Source organism: Myotis nattereri (genome assembly GCF_964212035.1).
Source record: "Myotis nattereri genome assembly, chromosome: 13".
NCBI lineage: Eukaryota > Metazoa > Chordata > Mammalia > Chiroptera > Vespertilionidae > Myotis > Myotis nattereri.
Window position 1 is genome coordinate 54,028,131 of NC_138088.1, and position 12,577 is coordinate 54,040,707.

The 12,577-nt window shown below is 55.1% G+C and overlaps 1 protein-coding gene across 1 annotated transcript; it reads right to left on the reverse strand.

The window, feature by feature from the left end:
- Nucleotides 1-4,319: 4,319 nt before the first annotated feature.
- Nucleotides 4,320-11,155, reverse strand: SPMIP5 (sperm microtubule inner protein 5). Its single transcript, XM_081105214.1, has 6 exons — nucleotides 11,051-11,155; nucleotides 10,259-10,327; nucleotides 7,601-7,819; nucleotides 5,682-5,868; nucleotides 5,082-5,179; nucleotides 4,320-4,653 (listed from the first exon to the last, which is right to left on the reverse strand). The coding sequence occupies exons 1-6, from the start codon at nucleotides 11,124-11,126 to the stop codon at nucleotides 4,484-4,486; spliced, it is 819 nt and encodes a 272-aa protein (XP_080961340.1). The 5' UTR covers nucleotides 11,127-11,155; the 3' UTR covers nucleotides 4,320-4,483.
- Nucleotides 11,156-12,577: the final 1,422 nt, after the last annotated feature.

Sequence of the window (12,577 nt, forward strand, 5' to 3'; positions counted from 1 at the left end):
CGGGTTCTGGGGTCACATTTGTTGGGAACATGTCACCCTTTGCGGAGGGAGGTTGCTGTATTTTCTCTGGGAAGGGGCTGACTTAGGAAGAGGATGGAGGTTGTCTAGGAGAGGACAGATGGGGCTCTGCCTGCCTGGGCCGTCTCACAGTGACAGCTCACCTGTGGAGGGCTCCCTCTGTGCCAGGCACCAGGGGACACCAGGGGAGAGTAAAATGCTTAAGGGACCCAGAGGCCTTCTGGGAAAGAAGCCAGGACCCCAACTTTTGAAATTCTGGGGTGGGGATGGGGTCTGATGAGCAAGGCCTGGGAGCAGGGCAGAGAGCTGTGGGCATTGGGTCTTGAGCCTTAATTGAACTTTTCATGTTTGCCTTTTTATTGTTCCTTTCTGGGGCTGTTAGCTGTGCTCAAAAGGAAGCAGAGGGCCTGTGAGTTTTATGTCAGAAAAATGCTAGGCTGGTGTAGCTCAGTGGTTGAGTGTTAACCTATGAACCAGGAGGTCAAGTTTTGATTCCCGGTCAGGACACATGCTCAGGTTTTGGGCTCGATCCCCACTGTGGAGTGTGGATGTTTCTAGCTCTCCTTTCCTCACTGAAATCCAGATATATATATATATATACACACACACAAACACACACATATATAATAAATGGTAAACCACACCCTTTGTGAACATAACCCCATTTAATCCTCCCAAACAACCTCTGAGGAAGGTATTCTCATTTTATAACTGAAACCTAAGGCTTAGGGTGCCTAAGTTTCCCATCGAGGACAGTTAGCAGGTATGGGGCACACACCGACGTGATGACACCGAAGCCCAGCTCTCAGCATCCTCCCTCCATTGTACTGGCTGTCACATTCATTATCCCTTTGTGCTTCCTGCTTGTACTCTCTTCTTTCTTGAACCGATTCGAGGTAGAAACCATGATGCTAGAGCGAAGTGACAGCCACGGCTGAGAGCCTGTTTAGAACCAGCCAGTCACCACTCCCGGGCCCCTAAAATGATCTCTCTACCGGCCCAGACAGACAATGCTCTGGCAACTATAGTCTGGAGAGGAGAGGAACAAAAAGGATAAAGATTAAGGAAAGAATCGCCATGCAGAACGGCAGCAACAAAAGGAGTTACAGATTTGCACATTGAACCTGGTGATCTTAATCTTGAAGTTGTAGAAGAATTAGATACTGTTAATCAATTTTTTAAGTTCCCTTTATTCGACTTTGGTAACTGTCATTGGGTGGTTGTTTTTTTGTGTTTTACAGAAGCCATTTTTTACTTTCTTATTTATTATTATTTTAAATATGTTATTGATTTGTTTAGAAAGAGAGGAAGGGAGAGGGGGAGAGAGAGAGATAGAAACACCAATTGGCTGCCCCCTACACACCCCCTACTGGGGGTTGAGCCTGCAAGCTGGGCATGTGCCCTGACCAGGAGTTGAACCGGAGACCTCTTGGTGCAGGGGATGACACTCAACCAGATGAGCCAGACCAGCTGGGCCAGGAGCCATTTTGTAAAGATTGGTATCAGATGAATTAGAGCAGTGGTTCTCAACCTTCTGGCCCTTTAAATACAGTTCCTCATGTGGTGACCCAACCATAAAATTATTTTCATTGCTACTTCTTAACTGTAATGTTGCTACTGTTATGAATCGGAACGTAAATATCTGATAAGCACGATGTCTTAGGCGACCCCTGTGAAAGGGTCATTTGACCGCCAAAGGGGTCGCGACCCACAGGTTGAGAACCGCTGAATTAGTGGGAGCTTACTTTTTGATGCATGATGTGATCCCGTGGATGAGGTTAGCAGGAGGGCAGTTTCAAGGAACCACTGTGGTCGTGGGTCCCCTTAATTTCAAGGGCAAAGATCTCAGTGAGCTTGAGCCCAGAGCAGTCATCCCCAAACTCTGTGGTTTGGGAGGGGGACCAGCCAGCTACACCTCCCATGGTTCGTGTCTGAGAGGCCGGACGGCAGGCTCACTGCTCCTGCCCAGGCGGGTGAGGGGTCTGTCTCCTGGTTTCTCTTCTGGGACTCAGTGGGTCACGCTCCCAGGGCTTCTGGAAACTGGAAAATATCCCAACTACTCGCTGAGCCTTGCCCCCGCCCTTTGAAGAGAGTGCCAGCTACCTTGTGCTGAGATGTGACTTTTTTCTGCAAAGGTACAATCTCTAAAAGATTAAAATATCTCCTAATCAATCCAAATAAGGTTTCTTTTTAAACAAATATTTTTATTGATTTCAGAGAGGAAGGGAGAGAGAGAGAATCATTTATTGGCTGCTTCCTGAACGCCCTCTAGTGGGGATGGAGCCCACAACCCATGCATGTGCCCTAACCAGGAATCAAACTGTGACCTTCTGGTTCATAGGTTCATACTCAACCACTGAGCTACACCAGTCGGGCTCAAATAAGGACTTAAAATAACATTTCTTACTGATTATGTTAATGATAGCTGTTGCCTGTGGAAACTTGGGGGTTGCGGACTCAAACAAGAAAATAAAAATGACCGATAGCACCATCATCTAAATAACCATTGTTGGCATTATGGTTTAGCTCCCTCTACCCACCACTTAAAAAACACACACACAATAAATAGGATTTGTGTGTGAGTACACACATGGGTTTGCTGTTATGCCTGTGTTTTGCCTGTACTCTATCATATTTTCCACAGCAGCATTTTTCTATCACACTGTTTTGAATAATCAGATAGACTGCAATCCCAGGTCCTGTGGGGTTTGGGCAGTTGTTCTGGCTTGTATGACACTCACTCTTTACACCCCTCCTTGGTTGTTTCCCTGGACAATGGTCTTAACCATTTCTGTGCCAGGGGCTCCCTGGCTGCCTGGAGAAAATGTGGGCCTCTTCTCAGAATAATGCTTTTAAATGTAAAATAAAATACAGGAGCTTCCAGAGGAAACGAATTATATTGAAATGGTAACCAAACAGTAAAAAGAACCCATTTGTGCAATAGCATGTTCCTTTAGGCCTGTATTGAACAGCAGCATGTCAGACAGTGTGGTGGCTCTAAGAATCCCAATCATGGCAGAGTAGTGATCGCAGTAGCATCATCTCCATCGTTTGTAACGAATGTCCTGAGTGTGAGGAGCTGTGAGATTTCCACTGGTCTAAGGTGACAGGTATGGCTGTGGTGTGTTCCCTACATTCATGAACGCAAGCCCAAGTTTCACTCAGTGAGAACCAAGATATAACTTCTTTTTCTCATCGAAGATTTGACTCCTGGTTCCCACCGCGGCGACACAGGGGTCCAGGAGCCTCGGAACATCCCCGCCCTGGGGGGACCCCGGCAGGAGCTGCCCACATCGCCGGGCTCCGAGCAGCTTCGAGCCTTTTCATGCCGAGGCCTCACTGCCCGGCAGCCGCTTCCATTTCTTCTGATCGCCCACGAGGGCAGACAGAGTGCACCTGGCAGCGGCAAGAGGCACTTAGCCAGTGTTAGGGGTAGAATTGTGTCCCCCAAAACAGGTATGTTGAAGTCCTACACACTGGGACCTCAGAATGCGACTTATTTGGAAACAGGGTCCCTGCAGACCTAATGAGCGAAATTTAGATGAGGCCATACTGGAGAAGGATGGACCCTAATCCATGGTGACCAGCGTCTTCGTAAGAAAACACGAAGACACGAAGCCATGTGAAGACACGAAGTCACAGAGGGGTGCCCACTGGAGCCCCAGCCGGTTTGGCTCAGTGGATAGAGCATTGGCCTGTGGACTGCAAGGTCCCGGGTTCGATTCCGGTCAGGGGCACATGCCCGGGTTTCAGACTTGACCCCCAGTAGGGGGCGTGCAGGAGGCAGCCGATCAATGATTCTCTCTCATCATTGATGTTTCTCTCTCTTCTTCTTCTCTGAAATCAATAAAAATACATATAAAAAAATTCCCACTGGGATTATGCACCAAGGACCACCCGCAAGCTTCAGGAGCTGGGAAGAGGCAAGGAAGGATTCCTCGGTAAGGTTTCAGGGGGAGCCTGGCCCTGCTAACTCCTTGAGTTTGGAGACTTGCAGAAATTTCTGCTGTCTGACGCGGCCCAGGTTGTGGCCCTCCACGGCCAGCAGGGCTCCCCCGGGGACTGGGATGCTGCACACCCAGGTAGGGGTGGGTGTGGCCTCTGTGACAGCGTGGGGCCTCCCAGGTCAGGACGCTGATGGGGACCGCCAGGTTCCAGGGCCGGCAGGGCTTCCATCACAGCCTGGCCCAGGGGCACCGTGTTGCCTCCGGGTTAGGAAGACATGGGCCCCACCTGGCTCTTCTCGGGGTCGGAATCAGGGAAAACCTGATCAGGAGGTCTGAAGCCGCTGGGATGCTGAGAAGAACACTCTTTATTCCCACAGGACAATAAAAGGTCTTTATCGCTCAGGACACCCACTCCAACCAGCCAGGGGGAAAGGGATTCTCAGGTACAAATCTCCCTAGTCCTGCTGGGGGGTGGGGGGACGGGTTCTCCTGGGAGACTGGGAGCTCCTGAGCGCCCCCTAGAGTCCACTCTCCCTGGGCGGCTCTCCGAGGTGGCTCTTGGCTGAGGACAGTGGCTCCAGATAGAGCTTCCTGTTGCACCACTGATTTGGTCTCTGAGCCCAGCCACACGTCCCCGAAGGCCGGGGGTGCTCGGTCGGGGGCATTCCAAGGCCAGGACAGCTGCTGTCTGCAAGACAAACCGTCCGTGGGTGCAGGCAGGTGCCCGGCGGTGCAGACGCCCGTGCCAACATGCCACCCCCAGCCCCCTCCCCGTTTTAAAAACAGCAGGAAGGGCCCAGGCCGGTTTGGCTCGGTGGATAGAGCATTGACCCGTGGGCTGAAGGGTCCAGGGTTCGAATATAGTCAAGTGAAAGGTCCAAGGTTTGATTCCGGTCAAGGGCATACCTGTGTTGCAGACTCAATCCCCGGCCCCAGTCGGGGCGCATGCGGGAGGCAGCCCGTCGATGTGTCTCTCACATCAGTGATTATGTTTCTCTCTCTGTGTCTCCCTCTCTTCTACTCTCTCTAAGAATCAATGGAAAAATATCCTCGGGTGAGGATTAACCAAAAAGAAAAAAAAATAGCCAGCAGGAAGGGAGGAGGGCCCTGGCTCACCTGGTACGGAAGAGTCCGGGTATTTCGGCAGCCGTTCGTGCTGCAAAACTTTTGGAGAAGGAGCAGGAGGAGGCTGTGTGGACCTCCCTCCGTATATTCTAAAATAAGGACAAAAGTCATGGAGTCACTCCTTTGATTGGTAATGGAGATCAGAATAAACAGAACCTATGCCGTTTCTGTGCGAGCCGAGATGTTTATTTCTAATCCTTACCATTTATCCTAAAGGGAAGGATTATCATCTCCATTTTACAGAAGGGAAATCTGAGGCCACACGCGCCACCCTGTGCCGTGCCCTGCCCCTGCCCTCCCTCGGCACCCTGGGGCCTTGGCTGCTGCCAGGAGGGTGACCCCGTTGGTTTTCACTCCCAGCCTCTCCCTGTAAACCAGCAAGGACCACAAGCAGGACTTGCGGAGAATGCTGGGCACGGACGGGGAACGCGGGGTGGCTGGCCACGAGGAAGGCCGGGCAGCTACAAACGAGGCCCGTGGAAAACAAACCAGACACCACATCGTCCTGGTGCTGGGAGGGGGCACCCGGGAAGGCCTGGCCCGGGTCGGCCCTGCCCCTTGTCGCCTGCGTCCCACGCGAGCCAGACTTACTCCTCATAGGGCTTCAGGTGCGCTCTCTCGGACCGCTCCAGGAGGTCCATGAAGTCCCGGTAGCAGTTCTTGGCCATGACCGAGTATCGGGTGGCGCAGCCCAGCTCGGTGACCCTGGCTCTGGGCAGGTAGCCCGCCCAGCCGGGGATGGGGGGCTCCTCCAGCGGCTTCCTCAGGTGTCGGGATTCTGTACAGAGACCCACGCTTCCTGAGGGCTCGGAGAAGCCACCCCTGGGCAGGGCCCCCGAGTTGGCTAGCACCCCAACAGTTAGCCCTGGTGAACCCCTAGGCCTGTAGGTGTCCTAATGGCAGCTGCCACTGGCTGGTGGACTCTCCGTGCCAGGCACCTTGGTTGGAGTTACACATACAGCCTCCCATTTCATTCTCTCACAAGCCAGGGGAAGTTGGTGCTATTATTACCTCCACTTTACAGAGGAGGAAACGGAGATTTTAAAGAGGTGAAGAGGCCGGCCGGCGTGGCTCAGGGGTTGAGCATCGACCTATGAACCAGGAGGTCACAGTTCAATTCCTGGTCAGGGCACATGCCCGGGTTGCAGGCTCCATCACCAGTGGGGGGCATGCAGGAGGCAGCCAATCAATGATTCTCTCTCATCATGGATGTCTCTATCTCTCTCCCTCTTCCTTCCTCTCTGAAATCAATAAAAATATATTTTTAACAAAAGAGGTGAAGAGCCCAGCCAGCATGGCTCAGTGATTGAGCATTGACCTATGAACCAAGAGGTCACAGCTCGATTCCCGGTGAGGGCACATGCCCAAGTTGTGGGCTCCATCCCCAGCGTGAGGCATGCAGGAGGCAGCTGATCGATGATTCTCTTTCATCACTGATGTTTCTATCTCTCTCTCCCTCTCCCTTCCTCTCTCTGAAATCAGGAAGGAAGGAAGGAAGGAAGGAAGGAAGGAAGGAAGGAAGGAAGGAAGGAAGGAAGGAAGGAAGGAAAGAAGGAAGGGAGGGAAGGAACATCTGCCCCGGGAACCTGCCTGCAGGTTTGACTGCCTGGCTGGCTGACCTCGGGCACTCGCACATTTGTGAGGTAAAAGGTTACTGCCCCATCAGCCTCCTCCAGTGGCTGTAAAAATCCAATTAGGCCACTGAGTCCCATAACCTCAGAGCTGGAAGGCACCCTAGGGAACATCTAGTCCATCTTTCCAGGCCCTGGCTGTAAGAATTGGAGCCCAGAGAGGGGAAGCAACCTGCCTTCGGTCCCACAGCAAATAGCTGCAGAGCTGGGCTAAGTCACAACCTCTTCGGCAAATGCTCTCTGCGATGTCTTAAACAATGGTGAAGCACAAGAATCGTGCCCTTGAAAGTCCTCAAACAGTAGTGATAATAATAATAAAGAAAATCAGTCCATTACGTTCCCTATAAGCCTTTACCCCTGAGAAATGGTCCCGGGCAAATCACTGTTGTGATGATTAACGGTAATAATTCTACTCTCAGTGGGTTCTGTGGTTGTCAGCGCAAAGCCCTGTCCCACCCAGCTGGGACCTGGAGGAGCTGCGTTCAAACCCGGGTCTGACCTCAGACAAGGGACATCCCTGCCGGAGCCTCGCTTCCCCCATCTCTGACATGGGAATGACAGCATCACCCCTGGCAGGGCTGCTGTGGACGGTGGGAAACAATGGTGCCTGGCACAGAGCCGGCCCAGAAAGCAGCGGTCTGACCTTTGTGGTGTCTTACTCAGGGGCTCCTGGTGCCCAGCACCCTGTCCCCAGACCTGCACCCGTCTCCCCAGGAAACGGGTGTTTCTCATTTGAAGAAACTGGGCCTTGCCGTTTTCACTGCCGCCTGGGGCTTTGGGCCGCGCTGCATTCGGAGCGCTCTGAGGCAGCTCCGCGGGCCTGCCAGGCCCTGCACTGGGGCCCAGGGGCGAAGGGGGCTGCCTTCGGGGAGCCAGTACCCAGAAGCAAGGGGTGGTGCTCCTGGTAGTACTGGTGCAGCGCCCGCAGGACCGTCTCCTCCTGGCAGATGGGCTTCAGTTTGGGGGCCGTGGCCACCGCGTGGCAGAACTCCTTCTGCTGGTCCTTGTAGCGCTGTGTTTTCTCCCGGAAGGCCTGCAGGCAGCGGGACATGTGGTCCTCGCTGGAGGTGCCCTCGCAGCTCAGGTAGGGGACGAAGCCTGCGGGAGGGGAGGGGGGCAAGCCTTCAGCAAGCGCGGCCCAGACTCTCGGCCCAGAGCTTGCCCTGTCTTCCTGGGCCCAGGGCGCTGCATTTCCCTAAAGGCCGTTCAGACAAGCTGGGCTGCTGTTTCCCCTGCGGCTGGGCCCTCCCAGGGCCACAAAAACAATGACCTTGACGCGGGGGAGGGAAGGTCCCTTTCCACCCAGGCGATGCCAGTCAGAGCCTCTGCTAGCAAAGCCCCTGAGGTGAGGCTGGACGGTGAATGGGGTGAATGGGGAAAGCGTGTCATGGGCCGAAATGAAGTCTGAGGAGCAACTGAAATCACTCGTGTTTTCAGAGAGAAAGCTTATTTTCCTTGACACTTCCCAAATGCAACTGGGGATCTTTCTTGGCTGACCATTGGGAAATTGTGGGCTTATTAAAAGCACAGACCTATTACACAAAAAGGTAAACTCGTTATCGCTGAGACGCACACAGCCCAGAACAACGTTTCACCATGTCCCACAAAACAACAGAGAATCATTACAATTAGTATGGGTAAAACACAGCTATGTATTTACACTGGATGCTGAAATCCTAAGTACTATAATACTGCCACAATGAAACCACTTAAAAAAAAAAAAAAGACAAACGAGGATAAACTGGGTAAAAGCTTGGTTTTAAGCTGCCAAATAAATAAATGAACCCTCCTGATTGAAGCCCAATCTTTTTGCCTGGTCCCCAAGTCAGGAAAACCTGGCTTCATGGTGGAAAGCAAAAACCCCTAGCCCTGGCCACCTCAAAGAAGAATCTAATTACTAGACTGACCTTGAAGTCCTCCAAGGTCAGTCTCCCCAACCCTTGGGCAATTAGCACATACCCTGACGTCAGGGGGGAGACTGGAGAAAGCCAGGGGCCTTGCCACTGTGGCTTCTCCTCCGACAGGGCCACTTCGATTGGTGTAGATTTTTTAAAATATTTTATTGATTTTTTACAGAGAGGAAGGGAGAGGGTTAGAGAGTTAGAAACATCGATCAGCTGCCTCCTGCACACCTCCCCGCTGGGACGTGCCCGCCACCAAGGTACATGCCCTTGACTGGAATCGAACCTGGGACCCTTGAGCCAAACCGGTCAGGGCTCGGTGTAGATTTTATGTCACAAACAGGAACACAAGCCACCTTTTCTGAGTCTTGCTAAGGGCCAAGGCATTTTAAATAGGTTACACAGGCTGGCTCCTTTAATCCCCACAACAATCTTATACAAAATCCATGACTTCCCCTTGCAGTTGGCAGAACTGTACCTCCCCAATACAAGTTCCAACCCCTGGCACCTGTGAATGTGACCTTATCTGGAAATAGGGTCTTTGCCGATGTCCTTAAGGATCAGACATAAGATCATCCCGGATTTAGGGTGGGCCCTAAATCCAATGCCTGGTGTCCTTATAAAAAGGACGGAACAGAGCTTTGAGACACACAGACGCAGACACAGGGCAGGAGGCCGCGTGGAGAGTTGTGTGAAGATGGAGGCGGAGGTGGCGGTGATGCTGCCACAAGCCAAGGAATGCCGGGGCCACCAGAAGCTGGAAGAGGCAGGAAGGGCCCTCCCCTGGGGCCTTCGAGGGAGCCCGGCCCTGCCCACTCCTTGGTTTTAGACTTCTGGCCCCCAGAATGGCGAGACAACAAATATCTGTTGTTTCAAAGGACAGCCCTCAGGAACAAATACACCCATTTTACAGAAATATTTACTTACCATCGAGAGGTAAGTAACACACAGCCATACAGACAATGGCCAGGCAGAACCTGGAAGCTCAGTTTGTTAGAACCCAAAGCCTGTTGTCTCAGTCAACCAGTAGGGCCAGGTGAGGCTGGGCAACCGTGGAAGGGGCCCCCGCATCTCCCCTCCTGAGGACACCTGTGAGAGAGCTGAGGGCCACGGGGGTCACTGGACTTGTCACAGCGATGTGACCTGGGACCTTCTCAGTTGCCCAGGACTGGTCAGCCCGTTAGGTGGGGTGACCAATTGTCCAGGTGCCAAGGCATTTCCTGGAACATAGGACTGTCCGTGCTAAAAGCGGGGCCGTTCTGAGGAGCCGGTCATCGTCCCTCACGAGGACACGAGGAGGAACGGGACCATAGGCACCGTCCATCGGAAAACTCCAGAGAGCCCAGCTGGGGAGGAAGGCCAGGGCCTCAGCACTGTGCCCAGTCTGGTCCGGATGCATTTGGTGGACGGTAGCTCAGTGCTCCCTGCACACCGGGTCCCGTCCAGGGAGACCTGGCCTAAGTTGTATCTCTCACTTATGAGAGCCCAGTGATCAGCCACCGTCAGCCACGTATCTTAAAAGCCCAAGCACTTGTACTGGCCCCATTGGCCAGACACACGTGGACAATGGGCCAGAGCAGGGCCAGGAACCAGGACTCTGGCTCCTGTGCCAGGCTCCCGTCTCTGCACCACTTACCGCTGTAGCCTGGGGTGACGGGCAGCTGCCTCATGAAGACCTGGGGCGAGTCCATGGCGTTGCACTCGGCTAACAAAGGGAAGAAGGGATGGAATTTGCACCCAACGTGGAGGGAGCTGGAGCCTTGGGCGTAGAGTGAGCTTGCCAGGGGGCAGGGAAGGAGAGGCAGCTCTGCCAACGTAACCAGGACTCGGACATGAACTTAGATAACAGGTGTGCAGACCCCCACCCACCGGTGTCCCTGCTGGAGAACCTGAGGGGGGCAGGGTGAGGCGCACTCACCCCAGAGCCTTTCTTCATCCAGGGGGAATCAGGTCCCCACCCCCCAACCCCTCAGGACACCTGGCAGGGTCTGGAGACATTTGGGGTTGTCATGACTGGGGGATGGGGTGCTCCTGGTGTCCAGGATGCTGCTCCACAGCCTGCAAATCACAGGGCGTTGTTCCCACAGCAAAGCAGCAGAGCAAGCTCTGGCTGCAGGGGTCGGAAATCCCCAGAGGCTGGCGTGGTGTCCAGGGTGGGTGACAGAGGGAGGTGGGGACCCTGAGCATCAGTTCCTGTGGGTGCCATCCCACAGCCAGGCCCCTTCCCTCCGCAGGGATGGCCAGCAGGCCCCTCTGAGATGGGCAGGTCCAGCAGCGCGAGTGGAGGCTGCCAGGCCCACCCGCCAAGCCAGGTCATCTCTTAAAAGGGATGCCCTCCCTCCCGGGCCAGTTTGGCTCAGTGGTTGGAGCATGGGCCCCTCGGACTAAAGGATCCTGGGTTCGTTCCGGTGGGAGGTGGGGCACTTACCGTGGTGGCAGGTGGGCTGCCCGACTCCAGTTGGGGTGCATGTTGGAGGCAAGTAATCCATGTCTCTCCCTCCCATGGATGTTTCTCCCTCTCTATGACTCTCCTCTCCCTTCCACTCCGTCTAAAATCAATGAAAAAAAACATGTTAAAAAAAAGTGATGCCCTCCCACTGGGACACGTGGCCTCAGGGCGTGAGGGGAGGGTCGCGGTGTCAGGTTTAGTGGGCAAGGATGGGAATCTAATTTAAACAGTTCAGACATTTACAGGCCGCTTGCTAGGGGACCGCGGGGCTGCATTCTGGTAAAATCCTCACGGCCACGCTAAGGGTTCGTTCCTACTCGGGTCCCCATTGGACGGAGGGTGGGCGGGCGGCACAGAGGCTGGATAATTGTGTGAGGGCTGTCGCGTCCAGGGAGGGTGCGGGACGATCTCTAAACTCCGAGGGGCAGGGTTCTGCTGCCCAAAAGTAAGCCGCTGGGGAGGGAGCAGCGCCCAGCGCGGAAGGTGGTGAGCTGGGAGGCCTGCCTGGAGGAGGGGGCAGGGAGGAGCTTGGAGGGGAGACAGATGTGCGAGGGGGTCGGGGTCTGAACCCTAGGACACCGGAGCCCACCTCCCGTTTCGGAGCCCCTCCCGAGTCGCCCGCCTGGGCAGGCCCGGATCGCGGCCAGCGGAGCCTCCTGCACACGCGTGGCCTCCGCCCCGCCCCCAGGCCTTTGTGCGCTCACCCGCCAGGGAGGGGGGAGGGGGGAGGGGGGAGGGGGAGCGGGACGGTTGGGCTCCTCAGTCAGCTCCTCCCCCTCCCTCCCCTCCCCGCCCCCCGCCTCCCCCTCCCGCAGCCCCACATCGGTGCCAGGGAGGCGGGTGAGCCGAGTGAATGTGGGGGCGCTTCACCCTGCGCCCCGCTCAGTAGCCCCACAAATGCCTGGTCTCCAAAGCGGACCTCCTTTCCGGCCTCCCCCAGCCAGCTGGGCTCCCCGGGTTTTGGAGTTGGGGGGAGGGGCACGCGAAGGGATCCAGGTCAAACCGCCTTCGGTGATGCGACCACCAGGGCCTGCGTTGGGGCTGGAGGGCCTGGTGCGAGGCTGCTTTCAAATACAGGTGTTTCCCTTGCGCCCCCGCCTTTGGTCTGTTAGGAAAGGTGGGTGTCCAGGTAGCCTGGACAGGCAGCAGGGAGTAGGGGCAATGCACCAAAATGGGGGGCCGCAGTGCCTCTAACCGGCCTGGTCTTGGGGGCACTGAGGGGGCGGGGACCTGAGCCTTCATTGCGTTGGATTGACAAGAGGCCCGCTGGCCACTCGGAGGGGATACCTGGCCTCCAGCCTGCTGGCCCCGGCGCTCCCTAGAAGGCAGCGGAGGCCTGTCCGCCTGTGCACTTGTCCAACACGCGTGTGCTTGTCTGTCTACTGCACTTCCCAGCCTCCCCCCACCCACAGCACCCAGCGGCTTCTGGAGCCAACTCTGGAGGGAGACCCGGACATGGAGCAGCAGCCAGTGTGGTGTGTCCGCTAGGACGCCAGCGGCCCCGGC